The sequence below is a fragment of the Halictus rubicundus genome, chromosome 5, assembly GCF_050948215.1.
Source record: "Halictus rubicundus isolate RS-2024b chromosome 5, iyHalRubi1_principal, whole genome shotgun sequence".
NCBI lineage: Eukaryota > Metazoa > Arthropoda > Insecta > Hymenoptera > Halictidae > Halictus > Halictus rubicundus.
The window spans coordinates 19,645,948-19,671,652 of NC_135153.1; the positions used below are offsets into that span (position 1 = coordinate 19,645,948).

Below are 25,705 nucleotides of genomic sequence, written 5' to 3' on the forward strand. Positions count from 1 at the left end.
AAGGAATCAGGGGCGGAAGTGATTCGCGCTAAAATTAATAGGGGGTTTCGAGCATTTCGTGTCGAAACGCAACGTCAATTCGGGATCGCGCGGGGCTCGTTGAAAACACGGTATCAACCAGTTCTCGTTAAACGTTCCGTTCACGGGGTGCTATCAACTTGCGCCGAGCACTGCACATAATTCAGTATGAAAGTGTGCGTATCTCTCTCTCTCTCTCTTTTTCTCTGTTCTCGAAAATTTTATCGCTCCGCCGAGGGGGAAAAATATCGAGCGTTGGCACCCGAACGGGAACCGCGTCGACGCACGCGAAACCGATTACTATGCCTTCGCTTTTGTCCTGCGTCGCGTCGCGTCGCGCGCGATTCCATTCAACGCCGACAGAGAGAATAAACGCGACGTGATTAACGCGAGCCCGGAAAAACGGCGACCGGAACGTTTTATTTGGCCGGCGGAATATGTTAATAAATATCCCAGGCGTTCATCAGTCTCCCGTACATTGAACCCGTCACGCTCAATTTTCGGCGAGCGCGGGCGCGCGCTACGAAATGATCGATGAAAACGAGGTTTAAAGCAACGCTTGCGTTCTAAACAATCCGCGTTGAATATGCATGCGCGATTCTCAATTTCCCGCGATAATATATCGCTCTGCAATTTTCTAGGGTTCCCGGTTCGTTTTCGGATCGCCGTTGATTGATGATCCTTTCAGACGTATTACCGTCCGCGCGGCCGCGGCTTCCATCCATTCGAGACTTCATCCACGCCGGGGGATTAGATTGCCCGGCTAACGTTTCGACATACCAACGTGACAATCCCTCGCAGCTTCATCATTTCCCGTTCAAATACCAGCGCGAAATTACCTCCTTCTACAGATCAGAATCTCACTGTTCCAGGACCGGGAAAGTTCTTCGCCGGAGGAAATCATTGACAATTATTGCTCGACCCTTTTTCTACACTCCCAAAGAAAAAGATAGCACTCGCGTGCTATCTTTAATTTCTCGCGTTACAATTATGGTACAGAGGAAACGTGCCAATGACACAGGAAGACTACCTTCTACTAATATACAGGGTCATCCGTTTTTAAACGGCCAAACGTCAACCAGCTATAGAGGATCCCAAATGGAACAACTTTCACCCCTAACACTTTTTTCGATTCGGTCTTGATTTTTAGATAATTGCAAAAACCCGTCATTTTTGGCGTTCACTTAAGATTAAATATATTAGGACTGCAATTATGTATCTTGATGATTTTCCCTTTGTTTGGTTTAAAATAAATAGTGGCATCTTTTTTATTCAGTCAACTTTTTTGTATGACCTTTGGATCTTGGTTTTTTTGACATGGGGCACGCCGTGGAGACTGAATGAAATAACTTCGAATCAAAAAAAGTGTTAGGGGTGAAAGTTGTTCCATTCGGGGTCCTCTATAGCTGGTTGACGTTTGGCCGTTTAAAAACGGATGACCCTGTATAAACATAACTTTTATTGAGTTTTCTTCAACGAATTCTCGTCGTAAAAATACAAATACCCAAATGAATACAGAGAAAATGATAGCACATCTGAAAAATATTCCATATTATATAAATTTAAAATAGACAAATATGAAAATGATATAACTGTGCCTGTGTTTAATAATGTGTGGAACCTCCGTGGTTCTCAATTAGTTCTATCATTCTTTTTGGTAAGCATTTATACAGTACTTTAATTGAAGATTGTGATCAATTTTTCCATTCCTCCTTAATACTGATTTTTAAGTCATTTAAACTGTGCCATCTTTTTCTTTGGGAGTGTACGTGCGTGGATGGAAAAGATCAGTGAAGTCGACTTTTCTCACATCCGTCACTCCTGCTTGGTTACTTAAAACCGTGTTAGATAATTCTTGTTTAACACTTTGATCGCCAAACTAGAAACCCCAAAAATTCCCTAAAATCGAAGTAAGTTATTTAATGAAATAAAAATAGAAAAATAATTGAATGTATGATACCGAGTAGTCCTCCAACTTTCTTGTTTGTTACAGGTCCTAATAAAATTTGGTACAATGAATATATCAACGTACAAATTCATTTTAAAACCTGCACAAATAATTCCGTCACCCACGTATGGGTGACGTGGCAGTCAACGTCGGTGAAGTGTTTCGGGCGGTAGAGAAATTGGACAACTTGTTGGTAACAATAACTCTTAATTTAATTATGTCGACTGTAGAAAAAGGTGTGGCTTAAATGAGGACTAGCTGAAGACTGCCTGAAGACTGATTGCTCGCACGCAGAGATGGGTTTTCAAGGGATGTGAAATTGGTGGTGGAGGCGGTAAATAGTAGTGGGAGAAAATTGGGGGTGAGTGTTTAGAGGTAGTCCAGACGCTGTCTTAAATTGTTAATGTTATGGTGCCGGAAACTCGCAGCAAAAATGGGACGAGTCCCGTCGCTTGGTTCTCAAGAACCTTCGACTCTTAGGCTAATTTATTGCCTCTAGTAACACTTTTCAAAGGGAAGTGCACAGTAGAAAAGGTCGTCCGTAGACAGACACGCAGTCCCCATTCAGCGGCAACCGTTACACTCGCCGCGTTCAGCTGGCCGATCCGAGGCACTCCTAATTACACTTCCGGCGTCGCCTATCGCGGCACCCACGCGTACGCATAAAGCATTAACGATAAAATCGCGTTCGCTATTTTTTCCCCCGACCGCTATCGTGCCGGACAGATCGCATCCAAACATGCAGCGCGCACGCAATCGCCGTCGCACGAACGAAAAATGAAAAAAAAAAGTAGAGAAGAATGAACAAAGCGTACGCGGGGATTAAAGATGCAAATTCAGCGTACTTTTAATTAGAAATTATACCCGGTGGAACTGACTACACCGGCGATAGACCGCTGTGGGAAACCGAGATGACCCGTTCTTAGCGTTTTATACAACGGAAGTCAATTTATTCGCGTTTCGCGTGACTTTCTAATTTCCGTTGCTTTCTAATTCGCATTTCTCGAAAAGCTTTGCTCGAAAGTTTACATTCTGTTCGGGTGTAACATTGTTTAGGAATTTACCGGGCCATTTTGTAGCCATAATCTGGCCTGAAACAAAACATGACAACAGGTTACGTTACCCAGTTTCTTCATACCCTGAGGAATGTTTTTCTGAGCGCTGTTTACGAATTTATAATGCATAATTTGTTGGTAACCCGTGAGAACATAACAACAAGTGACTTTACCTAGTTTCTTCGTACCCCGAGGGAAGTTATTCGAGCACTGTTTACGAATTTACCGCGTTATCATGCATAATTTGTTAATAATCGTGAGAACGCTTTACAGTGATTAATATTCCAGCAACGAACAGGCCAGAAATAGAACATGACAAGTGACTTTAGTTACTTCACTCCACGAGGAAAGTTTTCCGAGTATAGCAACGAAGTATAATTGCGCGCTCGTAAACACCGCGGTTTCTGTCCAGTCGAGTGCTGCTTTTTATCCTGGTCGTTTTTTAATATTGCCGAGATTATCAGAGTGCGCCTGATACCGGATACTGTACACCTCGAATCCGGTTTTACACGGTGGAAACGTGTTAAGGGCTGTGTAAAAGCAAATAAAACGTGCGTAAAAGCCGTGTAAAAGTTGGTCTTGCAAAAACATAACCGTTACCAGGTTACATAACATTAACCAGCCGTGCTAAATACAATTTCTGCCGTGTTCGCTCTCAACGTTCCTCACTCTAACCCTTCCGATTCGTTCGAATCTGGAGAAAGGGTCATTCCTGGAACTGCACCTGTTCGAATGTTACTATAAACGCCCCACTAAACAATTTCGATGAAATTTTCAGCAGGTGTATAAAACTTCTATGAACCTAGAACTTATGTTAGATTCATATCGAAGCGCATCTGTAGACGTTTAAGTCTCCGACTGTGTATTCCATTATAATAACTTTAGACCGTGTGTACTTATAGACCCGGCATAGGTATCGGATTTGCATAGGACGCATAATCGAAAATGGTGGATAGCGTTACAAGCGACAAGCAAAGGAAAGCAGCTACGCATATAAGAGCGAGGTATACAGGGTCTTTTTTATGATAGAAGAACATTTCAGAGGAAAACATCAGCTGATTCAGAGAGGCAAATATTATGACAGGCAAAAGGTTCAAGGTTATATTTCTTGAGATTTCAAGGTCATCGAAGTTTTTTTAAATGGAATAATATATTTTCATTATCGCTATACGATAGCCGAGGTCGAGACGAATCCAACGACCCGTAATATTATGACCTTCACGTGAAAACTTCGATGACCTTGGAATCTCCTTCTGAACCAACTAATGTTTTCCTCTGACATTTTCTTCTATCATAACAAACAAGCGAGATATTATAGATGCTCGAGTCAGGTGAAACACCCTGTATAAGTATATTTGTGTATTACCCGTTAATGAGTATTATTGAAATTCAAAATGGTGGATGGCATTACAAGTGACAAGCAAAGAATTGCAGCTAAGCATATAAAAGCGAGGTATACGAGTATATTTGTGCATTGTATTACCCGTTAATAAGTATTAGTGAAATTCAAAATGGTGGATAGCGTTACAAGTGACAAGCAAAGAACTGCAGCTACGCATATAAAAGCGAGGTGTACGAGTATATATTTGTGCATTGTATCACCTGTCAATAAGTCTTATCGGTATTATTATTATTGTTTCGTATTACAGGTAATGCAAGGAGGAGTGGAGTATGGTGATCGGCAAAGTTGCTGCGAGTACGTTTGCGTCATCGCAGTTTTTAGCCGAAGAGGAAGGAAGAATCGTGCTCACTTCGCGGCCGCAGCAAATAACGAGCCAGATAGCGAACGCGGGGGGGGTGGGGGGTGGGGGTGGATTCCGCGGCGGGGGAGGATACGCGCGAAACTAGAATAGAAATAAACCACCACCGGTCATATCCCATTTGATATTCAACCTCCGGAGTATCTGTCGCGCTGCGCTTCCGTGTCTCCTATTCTTCTCGCTACAATGGAACTGCTGAACGTTACTCGTTGATTTAAATTTTCCGGTACATGGCCGTGCATAGCCGTGGCTGGATATCGCCGACCGTCACACCCACCCCTCCCGACCGCCACCCCCTTTTCTGTCCTCCTCCACGACCTCCTGATCCCGCCCACACCTCTGGCCGAGGCACAAAGCGGCCGCGTCACTTTTGCCAGGCCGAAGCGCAAAACGAGAAAAAATGTGCAACAAAAATTCCGGGCCGCGAGAAGAACGCGTTTCCTGAAACCGAGCCTCTTCCGTTTTTGAACGTAACGATGGAATCAAATTTCGACATCCATCCCCCCCCCACCCCTCCCCCACCCACGTCCATCCTCCAGTGCAGATTCCATCTTTTTTTTTCTCCCGCATCCGCACCGCGATTTTAATAGTTTGACACCACTGTTTCGGCCAATTTTGTTCGCCTCCGCCACCACGGGTTCGAACGCGTTCTTTATCCCGTGATGCTCCTCTTCTTTCTCAATTAAACGGTCGCGATTTTTTCCCTCGGGTGAAAAAAAATTGGTTCGCTCACTGGTCACGTTTAGTCTGTTCGCGAACGCGCCGGAGGATTAAAGTAAACCGGCTATGAATACCGAATCGCGAATACACGGATCTGGAAGCATAACAGCGCACATGGAAGCACCCGTATTTCCGGTTCGGGGTAAGAACGTGAACCGACACTGCGACACTGCGGCTCGGTCTAATCAATTGCATCCGGCATCGCTAATCGGCTCACGCGGATGCCAATTGAGATTTTTGTTTGACGCGCCGATCTCGAAATCAATATTACGAACGAGGATTTTTTGAAACACAAGAAACACGGTCAGCGAAATGTCCGTGGTCACATTCAGAATTTTATTTACCCATTACGACTTATTTCAGTTCCTATTAATTACTAAAATTTACTTTCGAATCCTATCCTTCTCAAATATTAAAATCTAATTTAAAAAAATTTACGTCTTTCGCAGTGAAATCGCCGTGAAATCAACGCGGCACAAGTGAAACAGAAGCAGAAGGGCAACAATGTTCTCCGCGCGCCCTACGCGGTTCACCGGCGCGGTGAAATAGTACACCGTCTTATTAATTACTAAAATTTGCTTTCGAATCCTATCCTTCTCAAATATTAAAATCTAACTTTTAAAAATTTACGTCTTTCGCAGTGAAATCGCCGTGAAATCAACGCGGCACAAGTGAAACAGAAGCAGAAGGGCAACAATGTTCTCCGCGCGCCCTACGCGGTTCACCGGCGCGATGAAATAGTACACCGTCTTATTAATTACTAACTTTCAAATCCTATCCTTCTCAAATATTAAAACCTAATTTAAAAAATGTACGTCTCGCAGTGAAATCGCCGTGAAATCAACGCGGCGCAAGTGAAACAGAAGCAGAAGGGCAACAATGTTCTCCGCGCGCCCTACGCAGTTCGCCGTCCGTGAAAATGGCTGGCAAGGCTTCGGCGTAACGGTGAACGAAGGGTCAAGGGACTCTCGGCGTGGCCACGTGCTTGAAATTTCTGACGAAATGCGTCCCGACCGGACCGGATCCAGATTTCTCAAACGTCCACAACCGGCCGAACCGTGCGGGCTCGCTCGATGTTGTACAAAATGCCAGGAATGTAATTCAAGAAACGGAACCTTATTACAACGCCCGGATGCCGCGGCGGCGGCGCACGTACGGCCGCGTCGCGACGCTTTCGCAGGCCGGGCTGCGGACGGCGGACGAAAATGCGGGACCGCGAAAAAAGAGGAATCCCGTATTCGTGACATCGTGAAACTGGATTCCGCTTCATTTCCATGTAAAATTAACGGCGGCCGAGCTTAAAAATTCGGATTCGCCGGCCGCACCGCGCGGCGCGCGCTGTTTCCTCTGGAAATTACGTTTCGGGTACGTGAATCTGGTCCCTTCAAGGGCCGGATACGCTTTAATTCTACGCCCTCCTGCGCGATGGAACCATCTTTTCGGGTCTACGCAAACACCGGGTAACCTAGCATAACATTCGAGACCGGTTTTTCCGTGATTCGAGACCGGCCTGTCTACGCTAATCCCGTTTCATTAACATTAAACCTAGCGAGCCTTAAAAGTAACTAATACACGTTGTCTTATAAAAATGACGAGATTGAATTTATTTGGATTTTACGCGGTTCGTATTATAATACATGCTCTGCTAAATATATTTATTTTATCATTTCCCACGAAAGCGTTATTACAATTTCAGTAAAATGAAAAATCTGGAACGGTGATTTTGACCGGCGGTGGTAGGTTTAGTGTTAACCCTTCGAACTCGAAGCCATTTTAACTCCAAAACGAAATATTTCTTTCGACCTAGAATATTTCCCATTTATATATATATTTTTTTATGTTATACATACTGAAATGGTGCAATTTACTCGCACAATACTGAAATGTTTAGTAATTTATTGAATAGAAACAAATTTAATGACGTAAAAAATATTTTGAATAATGATGCAGCAATTTTTAAATGCTAAGGGTTAAAAGGAAAGTTCCCAATGTCTCCGAGTTCCGCGAGTTTTCGTTGACTATTTCGAAACATTCGATTCATCAGCAAGACTCCTAATGCTCCGCGAAGTCTACGGCTGGATCCCGATTCCACGATAAAACAGAGGACGCGTTATCAATCATCAGTCTCGAATTCAGTTCCCTAAACCGCCCGATTTTCCTCGAAATTTCATCGCCCTCCGTCCCACACGGTTCGCGTTCCCTTCGAAGCTCTCGGAACACGAGGCTGCTTGATTACAAGACGTTAACCTCCGTTCGACAATTGGCTTCGCGCAAAGTCCCGATTAATCTCCGCGCGGTGCACGAAACGTCGGCTTCGTTTCCAGAAATACGTGTCCCGTCGGCGACAGCGCAGCCCTCTCAGCCCTCTAACTCTCTCTCTCTCTCTCTCTCTCTCTCTCTCTCTCTCTCTCTCTCTCTCTCTCTCTCACCCCTATCTCTTCCTCTCTCACTCTCACACACACCCTGTGTCATCCCTCTCTCTCTCTTCCTCAGACGTCGAAGAATCGCGCTGACGTCACTCGAATATATCATAGCCCGAAGAAGCTGCTGGCGGGCCAGCCGCGTATATTGCCGGCGCAGACAGAATCGTGGCAGCCGCTGTCACGGAAACGGAGGCAGAGTCAAGAATTTAGTTTGCCGAAAGCAGGAAGACCTGTTCATAATGAGTTTCCTATTAGAATCGGTCGGTCGGGTTGCCGAGGCAACCCTGCTGGAACTTCCGGTCCCCTCGACACGTCCGACGCCATACTACTCTCCGCGAGAGAGCCACTCTCCCTCCGCGAGAGAGCCACACCTTTCACTATCCTTCCCCGCGCGAGAAAGCTATTTTTCTTTTCCATGGTATAACTGTTAATTCCTTCTATAAGAGAGCTATTCTTGTTCTCCGCGAGAGAGCTACTGTTTCTCTCCGCGAGAGAGCCACACCTTTCACTATCCTTCCCTCCGCGAGAAAGCTATTCTTCTTTTCCATGATATAACTGTTAATTCCTTCCGTGAAAGAGCTATTCTTGTTCTCCGCGAGAGAGCTACTGTTTCCCTCCGCGAGAGAGCTACACCTTTCGCTTCACTATCCTTCGCTCCGCGAGAAAGCTAGTTTTCTTTTCCAAGATATAACTGTTAACTCCTTCCATGAGAGAGCTATTCTTGCTCTCCGCGAGAGAGCTACTGTTTCCCTCCGCGAGAGAGCTACACCTTTCGCTTCACTATCCTTTTCTCCGCGAGAAAGCTATTTTTCTTTTCCAAGGTATAACTGTTAACTCCTTCCATGAGAGAGCTATTCTTGCTCTCCGCGAGAGAGCTACTGTTTCCCTCCGCGAGAGAGCTACACCTTTCGCTTCACTATCCTTCGCTCCGCGAGAAAGCTATTTTTCTTTTCCATGATATAACTGTTAATTCCTTCTATAAGAGAGCTATTCTTGTTCTCCGCGAGAGTGCTGCTCTTTTCTCCGCGAGAGAGCAACTCTTTTCCTTCACGAAAGAGCTACACCTTTCGCTTCACTATCCTTTTCTCCGCGAGAAAGCAATTTTTCCATAATATAACTGTTAATTCCTTGTATAAGAGAGCTATTCTTGTTCTCCGCGAGAGAGCTACTGTTTCTCTCCGCGAGAGAGCTACACCTTTCGCTTCACTATCCTTTTCTCCGCGAGAAAGCTATTTTTCTTTTCCATGATATAACTGTTAATTCCTACCGTGAGAGAGCTATTTTCCTTTTCCACGATATAACTGTCAATTCCTTCTATAAGAGAGCTATTCTCGTCCTCCGCGACAGAGCAACTCTTCTCTCCGCGAGAGAGCTACATATTCGCTTCGCAAGAAAACTATACGTTCCTTCACAAGAAATTGATCTTTCTCCTCCGTGAGACATCTGTTAATTCCCTTCACGAAGGAGCTATTCTGATTCTCCGCGAGAGAGCTATTCTCGTTCTCCGCGAGAGAGCTATTGTCCTCTATCTTCCGAGAGCAGACATTTCAAATACACTTATAGCATCTGTCACCGCCACTTCTGTGTCGCGAGACTGAAAGAATAGCAACGGTCAGCTATGATCGCTGTGAATCTATTCCACCAGTCTTTCGAGAAACTGCAGCCTCTTATATTTCCGTGTCGACGTAGTTTAGCAGTAAATGTACGCAAGTGGCACAATTAAATGGCTCACCCCGACGACTATAATACAGCTAACAAAGTTATTCTTTTCCTTCGAGTATCGAGCGATTCTTTCCTCGCCGAGAAAGTTGTTCTCTTCCTCCGCGAGGGAATTACGGATTTTCTACCTTCATAATTGCATCCGTTGTTCTTCACGATCGTGATTCAGGATTGGAGGTAACTCTGTGGCAAGTGTACAGAGAGAGAGAGAGAGAGAGAGAGAGAGGGAGAGAGGATCCAGTATTTTCTTTGACGGGGCAGCCTGGAACACCACTTTCGTCCTCGAGTCGATTCATAGAAATCATGTTAAAGTTGAACGCCCGAAGCGGCGGGATCTCGGGGAACGGCTGCTGGCGGAAAACACTTGGTTAAACGAATAATTCCGCTGGCAGCGGTCCAACGGCCTCGGATGTTTTTCCGCAGGGGTCGTGATAGCGAGTAACTAGTTTCACCTGGCCTCGGAAGGAAGGGGTAGTCGCCATGCTAATGACTGTATATACTCGTCGGCCGAAAGCCGGGGGGTAGTGGCTGCGTTCGCACCCTACCGACATCGAGTTCTCTACGCACGTAATTAAGGCACCGTTCGAAGCGCTAACGATCAGCTTCTGTGTCTCGTTCCCGGCCGGGTGAGCTGAATTTCCAGAAACTGGGCGACGAAGTTTAACTCGCGGCGCGTTCGTCGAGGGATCGAAATTAAGACCCCTTTTCCGAGGATATTGTCTGTTGCTGCGAGATCGCGCCGGTGGAAAACGGATTTTCTTCGCCGGGCCTCGTAATCAGACGGTTCTCCACCCTTCTTTGGGATAATTGCCCGCCGCTCTGTTCACCGTCGAATCTCTTGATTGAGCCCCGATGGGGACTACGTGATATGCGAGCCGGCACGCTAACGCATTCACTATCTCCTTACACGCCACGCTCGAATCTCTTTCCACGATCTCGTTCAACCAAATTAGTTGCAATAACAATTTCCTTAACTGCCAACCCGGAAACGTGATCCCGGGTTGCTTCTTCGGCTTTGATATGCGTATCGTGTCGCCCTTCTGTTTGTCGTATTTCACGCTGACTTTCCACTGGCAGGCAGACACTCGTAATGGGCTGGCAGCGGACGCTTGTGGGTTTTCTTGAATAAGTGGCGAACGACAAAGCGAAATAAAGCGACGGTAATTACTCGGAGTTCAATCATCTTGGAATACATACACTGACTCCCACTAATATTCGTACGCTCTTAAAAATTAATATTAACTTGCTTGACTGCTTGAATTTTTTTTTTTTTTTTGAGAAGTTGGAACAATTGGATCACTACGTAACGTGAGAAAAATGTTTGAATTAAAATTGCAATTGGTCGAAATTTTAGTACTTTCTCTGTAAGTTGTGTTTTGCAACTTTTTTGTGCGGGCTTATATTACAAATTATACATATCAAATATACGTATTCTGAATATTTCATCGAAATCGGTCAATATTGCACTGAGCTACAAACGTTTAACGATGAAAACTTGAAAGTCGCAGATTTTTGGACTTCTCACATCTGCAGCTCATTGCATCGTTCACCGATTTTGATGAAATTCTCAGAATACGTATAATTCATGCAGATCTACAAATGGTACTTTCTACATTTTCAATGTAAGCCCGCATAAAAAAGTTGCAAAATACAACTTTCAGTATTTCCTCTGCAATGTCGACCAATTGAAATTTTAATCAAACATTTTTATCACGTTGTGTAGGGATCCAATTGTTCTAACTTCTCAAAAAAATTCAAGTAATATAGTCCAACATTGACAAAGTTATAATATTAGTGGGAGTCACTGTATATTGATGGGGGGATGATTCTGAACAACTTTCCCCCATAAGGCTGTCCCAAAGAAAATCTGTTTCGGGGGGAGACATTTTATGGTGGTCACAAATCGTCTCTGGGTGGACCAAGGTGATTTCAAGGTGACCTTTCTCTCCTTATTTATACTGAAACTGTATCTGTTTATGTCGGTGAGGCTATTTAGGTAATGCTCGCGCGTCGCATAGTGGGCCAAAAGCGCCAAAACGTGGCCAAAATAGGAAGGAGTACTTCAGTTTAGTTCAAAATTGATACTCATAGGTTTCTCGGGTCGCTGATTATAAATCTGATGTCAAAATTACAAAAAACAAAATGGCTGATTCAATAGTGCGGATGCGTAACCAAAAAAATTATTGGACTTTCTTGAAAATTAGTATTCCCATGTTTTTCGGGCCGGCGAATATGAATCTGATGTCAAAATTACAAAAAACAAAAATAAAATTTTTTTTATCTTTGTTGTATTGTTGTGTTGTATTGTTACTTTTTGTATATTGTTGTGTTGTTACTGTGTTGTGTTGTATTGTAGAATTGTTGTATCAGAAAACTCTAAAAGTGGAACCATACAATGCTTACTTAACAAATTTTATTATAACTTCTAAATTTCTCGAGAAAACATGCTTGTAACTAGTACTATGACTACCTCTGCGTCACAAAAATGAATCGCATTACGAAAGGGGCAGTATTGGGCAGCTACTTTTTCAAAATAATGTTAAATAATAGTATCTACTACAAGACTCGACAAGAATCTCCGTGAAATATTGTGGAATATACAACTTTCAGTATACGTTTGTAAAATCTGTGCACCAAGTTATATCGTTCGCTTCATACATTCCAAACATTAATTAATATAAATCCAATGTTATTATTATGTATAGTATTTACTTCCAGGAACAGCATCCATCGTACACGCACAAAAAAAATTCAATTTCCGTAAAATTGTAAGCTTGACACCTTTGTTTTTTCACAACGTAGTTCACTGCACGAAAACTGCGAGACGACTGTATGGGATATTTGTACTCCCACCATTTAGCAGGTATAGGTAGTAAGACTTTTTTACCTTCGGCTTCTTATACAGTGATTATCTGAGGATCCAATACGGCAAGAGCCGTACCCCTAACGTGAAATTCATTTTTCGCATTTTGGCCACGTTTTGGCGCTTTTGGCCCAGTGTGCATCGTCCAAGGTCACATAAGGTCATTTAGTGTCGTTTAAAATTCAGCTAGCTAGACGCTGCTAGACACAGCTACAAACAGTTCCTAGCATTGGCCTCGAGAACCGGGAATATCCCTCTCGGGATGAGATCAGGGGCGGCAGATGATGGGGGAGATTCGGGAGCGTAAACGCTTGACCAATCGCGAGCGTTACGAAACGCGGGATTACTCACCCAAAATGCCGAGTCTGTAATTGATGGTGACGACGACGACACCCCCGTAGCTGGCCAACACGCTGCCGTCGTGCGGGTTGCCGCTGCTCCATTCGTAGCTCTCCCCGTGCACGAACACGATCACCGGGTATCTCCTTCCGCCGCTTTCCCTCGCGCCGGCTGTAATCAATAAAATTATCTGGTGATTGATCGGCACCGCTGACGCCTGATAGTTCCCGTCGCGCATCCTTAAAGGGCCATTTTTCAAAAGCGTCCGCTCTATAAAGTTTTGACAGCGCCGTAAAGGATTATCAAGAGCGGGCCTCGGAGGCCCTCGCGGGGATGCCTTTCCCCGGCACGAACGAAATAGTTGTTCTATTTGGGTAACAAATTATCGGGAGTCTTGCTCGAAACCGCGTCCCCCCCCCCATTCCCCCTCCGCTTGCGACGCCTTTGTGGCCTACAGTGTTTCTCAACAGTTTCGCCGCGACGGGTAATGAGAAACATAGTTTCGCCCGGGCGAAGTAATAATGGCATTTTCGCCACGAGCACTGTGCCGCTTGGAACTTTCTCTGGAATGATTTCTCTTTGTCGCGCCGCTGTTTTTATTCGGTACACAGGGTGACTTTTTAGGTGGCGGTGCGATCGAAAATGTGGTGTGAGACTCTACGTGGAAAAAATAAGCCGGAAATGTAGAATCAAATTTGTTCACGAGAAAATCGACTTTGGAGATACGTAACAAATCACTCGACCTGTTCGTTACTGAATTATCATCGGTGGCTAATTTTTCCACGCGGCTCAATGGACCCCGACCCGGTCCGAAGAGAATTATTTCTCCGTTGGTCAGGCTCTCCTTGCCCGCGGAGTCTATTCAACCCTTTGATCCGGCGAGTGTCGATTTATCGACCCTCGAACGTCGATTTATTTTTCACGGTTCTGTCGACAGCTGAAAGCCGGCATTGTGACATTGGTTATAAGCCTTCTCGACTCTTTCGCCGCTGGCGCCGGAGTGTCTCTTTATGCGCAATTTCCGGTGATTGGTCATTAAGGGTGTTTACGGCGGGTCTTCCGGATCGAGAGACGGCTTTGCAGCGTGACCGCCGCTTCTAATGAGGGCTTCCTCGAATCGAACGAATGAATATCGGTGTTTTCTTTGCCCACGAGAATTTTTATTCCTTTGACGCTAATGGAGCCCCGCGCTCGCGTCACGTCGATAAAAATTATTCTATATTTTCAACTTATTTTCCCGTTTAGCCCCTCCACGTTTATACTAGCTTCGGTATTGAAAACGTATGGAATAAAATTACGGAATTTTGAAATCGTTTTCTACGAGAACGGCTGACCCGAGACCCACGGTTCCTTTGAGACTTCTGTTCCCCGCGATTAGTGTTATACGATACTAAAAATTTGATCAATTTCTCCGACGGATCTCCAAAGGCGAGCACCACTGTATTAGTCGCGACTTACACTATCGTCCATAAGTATTTGGACACATTTTCGAGCGGAATAACTTTTTTAAAATTGGTCCAAATGACTTGAATTTTTTTCAGACGTTAGACCGACTGGTTTGCTAGAGAATGACTAAACAAATGTTTTTTTTAGATTGCAATTAATAATAATAAATAAATGAAGAAGTTATGTTTTTTCAACTTTTTCATCTGATCTTATGAAGATAATTTAAAAAATGCGTTTTGTAGATTTCGATAACTTATATGCATACTGAACATTTCATAAAAATCGGTCAATGTTGCAATGAGCTGCAAACGTTACAAGATGATCACATAAGGGCGAAATTGCCTGGCAAGCTCGAAAATCTGCGACTTTCACCCTGAAACTCTCATCTTGGAACGTTTGTATAAATGTTCAGTATGCGTATAACTTACCGAAATCAACAAAACGAATTTTTTAAATTGTCGTTACAGGCTCAGCTAAAAAAGTTGAAAAATCATAAATTTTTGTATCATTCCAACCAATTGCAATCTAACAAAAAAAAATATTTCTTCAGTCATTCTCCAGCAAACTCGTTGGTCTAACATCTAAAAGAGATTCAACTAATTTCGACCAATTTTAAAAAAGTTATTCCGCTTGAAAAGCTGTCCAAATACTTATGGACTGTATAATACCGCCCTGTTAGGATAATAAAATTTTTCGGCTCGGCCGGCATTTTGCCGGCTGTTTACCGCGGCGAAAGTAAACAGGGCCGGCATCGTATGAACAGCGTTGTCGGCCGAAGCGGCGCGGCGCGGCGCGGCGCGACGCGACGCGGCGGTAACGCGTGATTTGTTGAATTATGACCGAGCCCGGTGGCGGTCGCAGCGATCATGCTCGCGCGTGTTCCGGCTCCGTATTAGCATACTAAATCCGATTGACATACTCGGCTCGCGTTCGCCGGCCCTCGTTTTAATTACCTGGAACGCGATACGTCGCGTGTCGGCCAGATAATGCTCGCAGAGTCCTGTTCGAAGGACACGATCGGCCGATCGAACACCGCGCGGCTCTCGAAAATAGGCGGGCCGAAGCGGCGCGGCCCGTTAATGGGCACTCGTTCGCGATTTTGCACTCGGACGCGATTCGCTCTAGGCTAAACGGCGAACATTATAATGGCGGGGAGGGGGCCGCGGCCATTATCACCGGAATCGTTCCGCCGCTTTCCGAGGATGTCCCGCGGACGTCGAAATCGGCGACGCTGCTCGATAACGCAGCAAATCCTGGGACAAAAGGTTACATCGAGAAATACTGTCAAACTTGTTCTTGTGCGGTCCTTTGTATGCGATCTTTTCTTGTGCGATTTTTATGACATATGATGACATTTGATTTTTATGACATATGATGACATTTGACATTTGATTTATGACAGATTGATGACATATACAGGGTGGCCCACATAACTCTGAACTTCAAGTACCTACAACTCGAAACTTCAAACTGTTATATCTCATCATGGAAGTATCTGACAAAAAAATGTTTCAGACTATTCATGTAACGTTAATGTATTCAGTAACATTTTATACGGGGTTCCATTTAAAATTACAAAGGTACCTCCCCTCCCCCGTTAAAGGGGAAGGGAGGCCACTTCACGTTTATGTAGTCAGAAAGGCCCTTCAGTTCCATGCAATTTAAGGCTAAGAACTTTAAAATCGATGGCATAGTTTTCGAGATATTGAGCTGTTCAGAGTTATGTGGGCCACACTGTATAGAGTAAACACTATGCGGTATTCGAGAAGTTTTCGCGCGCGCTATCGTTTTGTCCAGGAGTGTACCTATTTGCGCGGCAGTCTAACGAGAGGTACACGAGCCCGATGGGGATGTATACGGGGGATCTTTAATGTTTTTCAGGGGTGGGACTGTTAAATTGAAACGACCCGAACTAATGGCGGCCGTTTTTGCAACGTAGGGAGGGCGCCCGCGGAAACGACGCGATGTTCCGCGCGCTTTCCGATCCCCGTTTCGAACGTTTCAAAGAATCACAGACCATGCGCGAATTAATTAATCGAGTCCCGGCAAAGAGGCCGTTTTTGTGCGAGTAATTAATTAAACGGGATCACCGTCTCTTATTCGACTGTATCGATACGTCATTGATTTAATATTGAAATTTTATCAGATTCCGATAACACGACTCCCACCCGCGCCCCTCTTTCCATTCAGCGAAAAATTTCCTGCACAATTTTCCTTCGTTTTTCACCGAGTTCGTGTTCCAAGGACTTACAATCGCATGAAAAGTATTTAACGTCGGACCCAGTCAGCGTGAGAGCCAGCTGAACCGTGAAGCTTCGAGGATATTTTATTTTTTATTTTTTTTTTATAAATTCATTCGTGCATTGTCGACCGAAATATGGCGAGTCGATGGGGAGCCAGTCGCGCGAGCGCCAATCGATAGCGCCACTTATCGATATACCCTGCGATCTTTCGAGGAGCATCACCAATTTCTTGTGTAAGCAGTAGTTCTTTTTGAAAAAATTTTATACACTCTGGCCCCCCTACAACGCGATTAAAACATTGTTTACAAATGACTGTACACACAAAGTAGGAAAAACTAATATACAGTCTCTGCTCGATATATGTCTCGAATATCTAGCCGATAAAAGTCCCAGAACTTTCCCCACTACCGCGGGGTATACCCCATCAGTAGTGAATCAAAGAATAGTATCTTCTAGCCGATGTATGTCCCTGGGTAGACCCGTGTTGTGGACATACATCGAGTAAACACTGTATACGATAATTTTTGTCATATGGTGAAATACAATAAATTCCAAAAACACGCCCATTTTGATTGGTAAGACACACATACGAGTTTTCGTGAAAATAGATTTTACAAAAACTGTTTTTACACGGTCGGATTTGTGATTGAAAACCACACAATTTGCAAAATAAAGAAAAATTGGTTTCTGCACCGTCTACTTGCCGAGATATTTAAGAAAATGTACTTACCACCTCCATCTTCGAGGGCTGTTTTCACCCCCAATATCCAATTAATGGGGAGGTTGCAGGGCACTTTGATAGACGGTGATATTTCAACAATCTTTACACGATATTGCAATAAAAAAGCCTAGTGTACAATATACTCTAAAAATTGCTTTTCTTCAACCGTTACGCTTCGTGATAGCTGTATACATCCTTCATTCTCTTTTGTTGTTGAGAGGGGCTTAAGCAAAGCTTGCTCCGCCGGCGAGCGTAAGAGTCGACGATATCGTGGGGACGGTGACACGATTACGAGGAATCGATATAACGCGATTATAGGGATGGAAATCGCGTTTTTTATTTGGCATGGTCTCCAAAAGCGATCGAGCAGAAAATCTGAGCTATCATAATCGGAGCTGCATCGAAGTGCGGCACCATTGTCGGCACAGGGTTCTCGTTTTATTTGGTGCTCGCCCGTGCGATTATAACGTTGAACAATTCCGGTCTTTTTATCAGGGGTACCCATAATCAATTATTTGCAAATAATTTGTTTCGTACCGATCGTTGAAGAGGAAATATTCTGAAAACTATAATTTTGTTTACAACCCTGTAATAAAATAGCCGGTGTCCGTGCCTTCCGAGGATCACATTCGTCATTGCATACTTTTTCATTTTCATGCGGGATTTAATGCAACGGTGACAACAAAGAAAATTTGCGATGATTCTGGAGATGTATTGAAGGTCAACAAGTGTCAACGTTGGTTCAGAAGGTTTGCTGCTGGTGATTATGATCTCTCTGACAGGCCTCGACGTGGACGACCAGTTGAATTTGTTAATGACACCCTAAAATCTCTAGTGGAAGCTGATCCAAAATTAAGTATACAAGAATTATCGAGAAGCCTTGGGTCCGCATGATCAACTATACAAAGGCACCTACACGAAATGGGAAAGGCATACAGGCAAGGAATATGTGTACCGCATCAATTAGACCAACAAGAATATTCGTCGAAGTTTTCAGTTCATTGCTATCCAGATTTCGTAGAGATCCATTTCTTAGCAGAATCGTTAGATGAAAAATGGATTCTTTGTGATAACATAAAGCGTCCCAAGCAACGGCTTTCTGCAAATCAAACCGCAATATCAACCCCTAAACCTAGCTTATCACTTAGGAAGGTGTTACTGTGCATTTGGTGGGACTGTCGCGGCATAATTCGCTTTGAGTTGTTGAAACCTGGAGAAACAGTTACTGCTGAGTTGTATTGTCAGCAATTACAACGGCTGTATTCGGAACTATTGAAAAAGAGAGCATCTTTAGTCCACGGAAAAGGTGTAATACTGCAAATTGACAATGCTCGGCCCAGTACAGCGAAACTCACTCAGGAAAAAATCAAAGAATTGCAACGGGAAGTTTCACCGCACCCCCCGTACTCACCGGATATTGCTCCCTCTGATCTTTTCAGATCTCTGGAGCATTATTTAAGAAATAAAACATTCACTTGAAGATGTAAGGAGGCACCTTGAGTCATATTTTGCTTAACCCTGGATTTCTATAAGAGGGGGATTGAAAAGCAGGAAAGATGGCAAACTGTCCTTGACAATGACGGAGATTATATAATAAATTAAGAAATAAAAACTTGAATTTACTACAAAGTTTGTTCTAGATTTCAAAATAATTCATTACTCATGGGTCCGCCTAATATTTCAATATACCCAGCACTGGTCAACACCCTCTAGTCCGTGGCCCGATTCCTTAGGTCATAAAAACGGCAACCTAGTGACCCCGACGTAAAGCGGGGAACGTCCCCGGGGGGGTTAAATCTCTCGTGAACCAATAAACCCGGGTCCTGCCCCGGGCTATTAAGAAGGACAAGTCGGCTAAAAGAATCCCCGACAAGCTAGCACCGGTGGAAAAAGAAAAGAAGCCCGCATCATTTTACATATCTATGAGCCGGGGAGGTTCCGAAGGGGTGAGAGCACCCCCTAGACACCCGCGTCGACGAGTGTCGAGCAACGATCGAAGCGGAAAGAAGGTCAGAAAAATCGAGCCACGGGGAAACTCTCGGTTGGAACTCGTTCGACTTTCAACCCCCTCGCATAAGAATTCGCAAACCCAGTCCGCAACCCCCGCACCCCCCGCCCCCCTGCGAATACGTTCCCGATTTCTTTTCCGGTGCGCGCGCGCGCGCGCGGCTCGAATACAAGCTTCGGTACGTTTGAACGGTGCGGGACAACGAAAGGGTTAGAGGGTAGTTGGAACCGGAATACGTACAGCAGTTTCAGATTGTTTCCCGGATAAGGGTAGCCACCCTCTCCGGCTCGGACTTACAACCGAACACGCAGTTAGCATGCTAAGCAGAATTACATCGTGTTAGTCCAGTTTATATCTCGTAATATTCCGGCGCGGCGGCTACATTGTCGGGGCTGCGGCCTGTTCGGCGGGAAAGGACGTCCCGATGAAAACGCGGCTTGCGGCCTTGCATACGAAGCCCGATTGTTCGGGGGATGAAACAGTACCCTGGGTCGGATAGTTTGGCACGGCCAGTGACGAAGTGGAACGTTCCTACGTTCACCATCCCCCCACCCCCCACCCCCCACCCCGCGCAATTGCTGTTCCGTTTCGTGCTGCGATACTCGAATTCGAAACGCAGGGTTTAACCGTGACGTTGTTGCTCGAAATTTTGATCCGACCACCCCTGAACGCCGACACCTTGCCTAAAAATTAAACACGCCGGCGGAGTACAGTGTTTACTCGGTATATGTCCCAAATACCTAGCAGATAAAAGTCACAGAACTATCCCCACTCTCGCGGGGTATACCTCTAAGGGGCCAAGAAACTCGAGAGACCTTGGTCGCCGATATATGTCCCCGGCTAGACCTGTGTTTTGGACATGTATCCAGTAAATTTGGAAAGCTGGTCAAGATGTGATTTCGAAAAGTTTATGTGAAACGCGAAAATTTCATTTTCTGAGAAAGGTAGTGATTTTTATATATCCTAAAGAAGTTATGTCAACGTTTTGACCCTACTTCGGCTTACGGTGCGCGCTAAGATTTACGAGATTTCATTTAACGATTCCACAGATCACGTCAGCGAATATCTATAGGCGGCAATAATTTTTCGAGGATCTGGTTTACGACGCGGACTCGTACCGCATTGTTTAATCAATGGGTCATTCGAATTAATATTTATTTGTATTTACAGGATATACGTATACGTATGTATATATCGATATGGCGTCGCGGATAAATATTTGCGTATCATGGCCGAACGAAGGATGTTTTATTGCGGGAAGCGACAGGACGGCGGTTTTATTTGTTGAATAATTTATACCCCGACCGAGAAATTTCTGATGGATGCGGCACATATATTAAATTCCGTTTGGCGGGGTAGGGCTGCGCTGAAATATGTAAGAGGCTGCCTAGTTGTTTAAGTTTTCCACGGACTTCGGGTGTATCAATTATTCCCGTGGATTTCGAATTTATCGACGCGCGTAAACGTTAGCTCGGAAACGCGGCGTTCGAAAATTACGCCCGAAAACCGGAAAGTTCACTCGGGTTGCAACGACATCCCTCGGATGGCCTCGGCGCTCCGAGGAGTCGGCCTTTTAAGGAAATCTTCTTAGGGACACGTCCCCCGTTTTATCAAGAAACACGATCCCAAAAGAAGTTCGTAAAACTTTCATGCGAGCCGGTGGGAAACGTAGCTTTTATTCCCGGGGAAATCGTCTTCCCCGACAGCTTTTGTTTTCAGACACCTCGGATGAATACCCGTAAACCAGTCTCTCGCCCCTAACAGCCGAAAAACTTTCGAAATAAAGCCGAAAATAATTGGACCGTGAAAATTGATGGGGAGCGAATTTTTCGGGATTTTTAGCGCACTTCGAACGAGCGAATTTGCCGTGGGTTCGATAAAGTTGTGGTGCAGTTAACGGTTCGGGGGAGTTTTGAGATATTAATAACATTTTAACGTCTCGAAACGGCGAAAAAATAGTTGAATTTGAATTGAAATTTTTTAATATCTTGGAAAATGGGATACTGGACGGGAACCGTGGTTCTAAGAGTTTTGTCACTGTAATTTTTGATACCAAGCGTTAGTCCGGCTTCGTGCAAAAAAAGATAAAATATAGAAGATGGTCGTTTCCTGTTACCTCACGAGTTTCCACTCTCTTTTTCCCGTTAAATTTCCCGTTCTCTTGAACCGGGTATGCAGATTTGCCGTTTGAGGTATTAATAAGCGAGAAAAAATATGTAGATTGAAGTCCATCAGCTCAATAAATATTTTCCCCTGGCAAAGAGAAATATTTCTCTCTTTATTCTACGTTCAATCTTACCGGGGTTTTTGTCGAGTGCTATTTCCTACAAATTCACAGAGATCCACTTCCCACTTGTTATAGTTTAATGCAATTCGGTTATGCTATAGTGCAGCATTACTTTTCTCGGTCAGGTTTCAAACAGACCTGCACCTCGCCCTTGATTAATATTGCGTATGCTGTGTATATGCAATTGCGATGCTTCTGATCACCTCCTGTCGGAATAAAAACGACTAATAAATCAATAACAGTATTGCCAAATAAATACACACCGCTTATTCAAAAAATGATACAATTACAGTTTGCACATTTAGTATTGAAGCGTGAAATTTGTCTAATTTTCATTTTTCACCTTTTAGGATCCAAGTTTTTATGCTTGTATCGCATTCCACTCGGCCATGGGGACCAAACTTGTCAAAGGAACCGTAGGTCGCAACTCAACCGTTCTCTTATAAAACAATGTTAAATATTTCGACTCAAATATTAAATATTAAATATTAAATGTTAAATATTTTGTCTTCCGTTCCTCGGGTTTCTCGTTCTTTGCCATAGAATAGAACCATCAAGGTTTATCGCTCTCAATAGTCGTGCTTGATCACCGGCTTCGATATGGCCACCATTATTACGCAAACAGATCCTTGGTCTTTCTTCCAAATTTTTGCGATCTTTTTCGTAAATGTTCGGTATAACCTGCACACGGTGAAAAGCGTCTTCGATTCGTGATTTCAATTGCTGCATTGTTTGCGAGCTAAGGTATAATTTCCAAATGCTGCATCAACAGCATGAAGCATCCGACGCACGTTATAACGATGCACGTTATGATTTCTTCCTCTCCTTTGCATAACCGACGTCTAACACTCGCTACACAAGAGAGGAGAAAAGATTGTGATTATTGGCAGTGGTTATCTGAAAGTTATGATGTTTACTGTCCTCTATTTGTTCACATCCGTTGTGTTTACGAAATAATGGTGGAAATATCGAAGCCGGTGATCAAGCACGACTATTAAGAGCGATATACCTTGATGGTTCCATTCTATGGCAAAGAATGAGAAACCTGAGGACCGGAAGACGACGTTAAAATATTTAACATTGTTTTATAAGAGAACGGTTCAGTTGCGACCTACGGTTCCTTTGACAAGCTTGTTCCCCATGGCGAGTAGAATGCGATACAAGCATAAACAAATTTGACCTTGAATTGTATTGAAAATAACGCGTTTATATTTTAATAATGTAGTTTATTTTCCGCTTTACACAAAAAAAAAAATGTTAAATAGAGTAGCAACACGTCGTGTCGGTTGCCTGTTCAGAGTTAAAACTGAACATCGGTGGCCTCGCAAAAACAAAAAAGAAACGAAGAGAGAACACCGATTAATCAAATCGGTGGGCGCCTTCTCATTGGCTTTTGTCACGGCACAGAGTATGAAAAGCTCAGATTCCAACAAATTGCAAGGTCAAAGTCAATTTTGCGGCAATTTCTTTTAACAAATCTCCACCGATCTGAAGGTGTACAACCATCTGGCAAAACCATGACACTAAATTTTGTTACACCCTGTACAGAGAGCCCTCGGGAGAAACCGAAAATCGAAATAATTTGAGCAGCGAGTGTAGCCAGGTTCGCCTGAGCCGATATCGTCTCGCGCGAAGACGCGTCGCGGAAATGAAGTGATTCGACTGTGCCGAGGACGAGCGGAGGATTACGTAGTTCTCGTTTACCATCTGCGATCAAACTGCGGAGCGCGGCTTTATGAATATGTAAAGTCCGTTAGAGGCGTTCCCCGGCACACGAAACTGTGTGCACGCCGTATCAAATATTGACAGTGCTCCGGCAAATTTATTCACCGGCTGAAATAATGTATCGTGCACGCCCGATAAAATCGAACGTCCCCGCGCCTTAACGCATCCCGTCGCGCCGCGCCGCGCCGCGCCGCGCCGCTCGGCGTCGCGTCACCGTCGACTTCCCTGAATTTATCATCCCCCGCGATCGTCGACCCGCCGCCCGCAAAATTTTCGATCGAGCAAATTTGCACACCGATTAAATTCCTTCCGTCGTCTCGTGTCCTGCGATAACGCCTTTTATCGGCTAGGCGTTTGGGACATATATCGAGTGAACAAATGTTTTGAAGAAGCGCGAGGGTCGATTATATAGAAAATCTAAAACGGATACCTTTCTATCGTGTTTATTTCAAATTTCTAAAACGAAAATTTTGATAAGCGAAGCACCCTTTCTTATCTTCGAAATCGAGGAATTCCCCACTGGAAATTCCGTTTCGTCCGTGCCTGTACCACGCGAAGTAAAGACGCGAAATGCGTTTTTGTTTTTTGCCTCGCTTACATCTCCCATTCCGAATTAGCTGGAGATCTTTTATGGCCTTGTTTTGTCTCGCTGCATTGTAAAAGCTGTACACGGCTTGCACGTATTCGAAAATACGGGTGGTACGCCGGTCCCGTTTTTTCCATATCGCAATGTTCTCGCAGCGTTGTACGAATTCGCGCGGAACGAAACCCCTGCTAGTAAAACCGCGTTGCAGTTTAATCAAGCATTCATTGTAACATCTTTGTCCATTGTGCCGTTTTTCCTCGTTTACCATTTCCATTTTTACCGCCGAAACCGGTTTGTTGTTACGTCGTTCATTATATTGCATACCATTGTACGGGGAGGGTTCATGGGAAAAGTTTGTATCGCCGTTCACGTCGGATTTCTGTGTTCGCCGATACCTCGCACAACGAACATTGTTTTTAGTGCAATATACTTTCCATTTGAACGCGTCACTTGTCGTCGAGGGAAAAGCTAGAAATAAATCTTGCCAGCACATCCTTCGCCGCTTCGTTTATTTATTCAAGCCTGGACGGTGAACGTCGCGGAAATATCCCCGCTAAGTTTAACTTTATTATTAAGAATAAGTTCTCAGAAAACAATACGAAACGGTCGCTTTTACTGTACCGCGTGTCCAGCAGATGAGAGAGTATCGTTCAGAGACAGAGAGAAATACCACGGGAGCCGGCGCCATTCTCCCCGGTTCAACAATGAACACGTGGAAATAAGTGACGCAGAAAAGGGCACGGCCTCCTCGAACGGTACACGGGGACGAAATTGGGAAAGGGCGTGTATTTCCTGGGGAGCCTCGCAGTCCGTTCTGCGAGATATTTCGAAAGCGTGCACGCGGTTTACGGTCCGTGTGCTTGGAGAACGTTACCGAGAGAAACAGGTCGGAATAAAAGGGAAGAACGGGTGAGTGGGCAGCGGCGAACGGGGGTGAGCGGAGGGGTCGGGGGTAGGGTGGGGGGGCGGAGGGGCGATTTTAAGAGGTGGGACAGAAGAAACGAGGAGAAACTAGATCAAAGGGAAGCTCGAGCAACTGGAGAAGCAATCAGAAGGAAATATACGGGGAGAGAGGGAGGAGGGGAAGGGGAGGAACGGCGAAGCAGTATAAAAGTGGAAGTTCTGGTCCGGATCTAACTGGGAAATAAGGATTGAGAAATGGGCAATTACAGATATGAAAGATAAGTTATCACGGAGACCGGCTATTTCATTAGAGATTCTTATTCGGATGAGTGCGGCCTCTATAACGCGCCTCGTCTCCTCCTTCTTTCCCACCCCCCCCACCCCCCACTCCTCTTTATTTGCTTTCTGTTTTCCCGCTTTCGAGAAAATGAACTGTTTGCGTAATTATACGCGAAACAGGCCACTCCCGCGATCCAGCGGGGAAACACTACAAAGGACGAGTTCGCGTCGGCCCCCCGGGTTCGTGTGACGTCGTCGTTCGTTAGACGATATTCCAGTCTTATTAAAAACTATATGCTTGCCGCGGAGTAGATTGATAAGTTAATAAAACGTAGACGAGGCCGGAGAGCAGACTATATTAAATATTTAATCAAGACAGCTTCTGTCCGCTCGTTTCCGTCGGGAAACTTTTATTCGCGAAGCAACGACGACCCCGGCACGTACTAACTCCCCTTTACGACCGAATTTCTGTTCCTTGAATGTAAAAATCGCCGGAGGACATTTCGGTCCCGCGAAACTGGCAGGCTGAAGCGAAGACGAAGAAAAAAAGAAAACGAGAACCCCGCTGATAAGGGTACTTCGAATCGCGCTGATTATATTTTTCGAGCGGATCGCGTTGTTCCGCAGATTTTCTGCTCGCTTGGGAGACCCGGTCAAGTATT

General features: G+C 44.6%; 1 protein-coding gene across 1 annotated transcript in view; it reads right to left on the reverse strand.

Moving 5' to 3' along the window:
• Nlg3 (Neuroligin 3) overlaps window positions 1-25,705 on the reverse strand; it is a 419,161-nt gene that overhangs the window by 53,087 nt on the left and 340,369 nt on the right. The window contains exon 2 of the mRNA XM_076788660.1: window positions 12,858-13,016. Coding sequence (XP_076644775.1) covers window positions 12,858-13,016 — 159 coding nt within the window. The remainder of the gene's footprint in view (window positions 1-12,857; window positions 13,017-25,705) is intronic.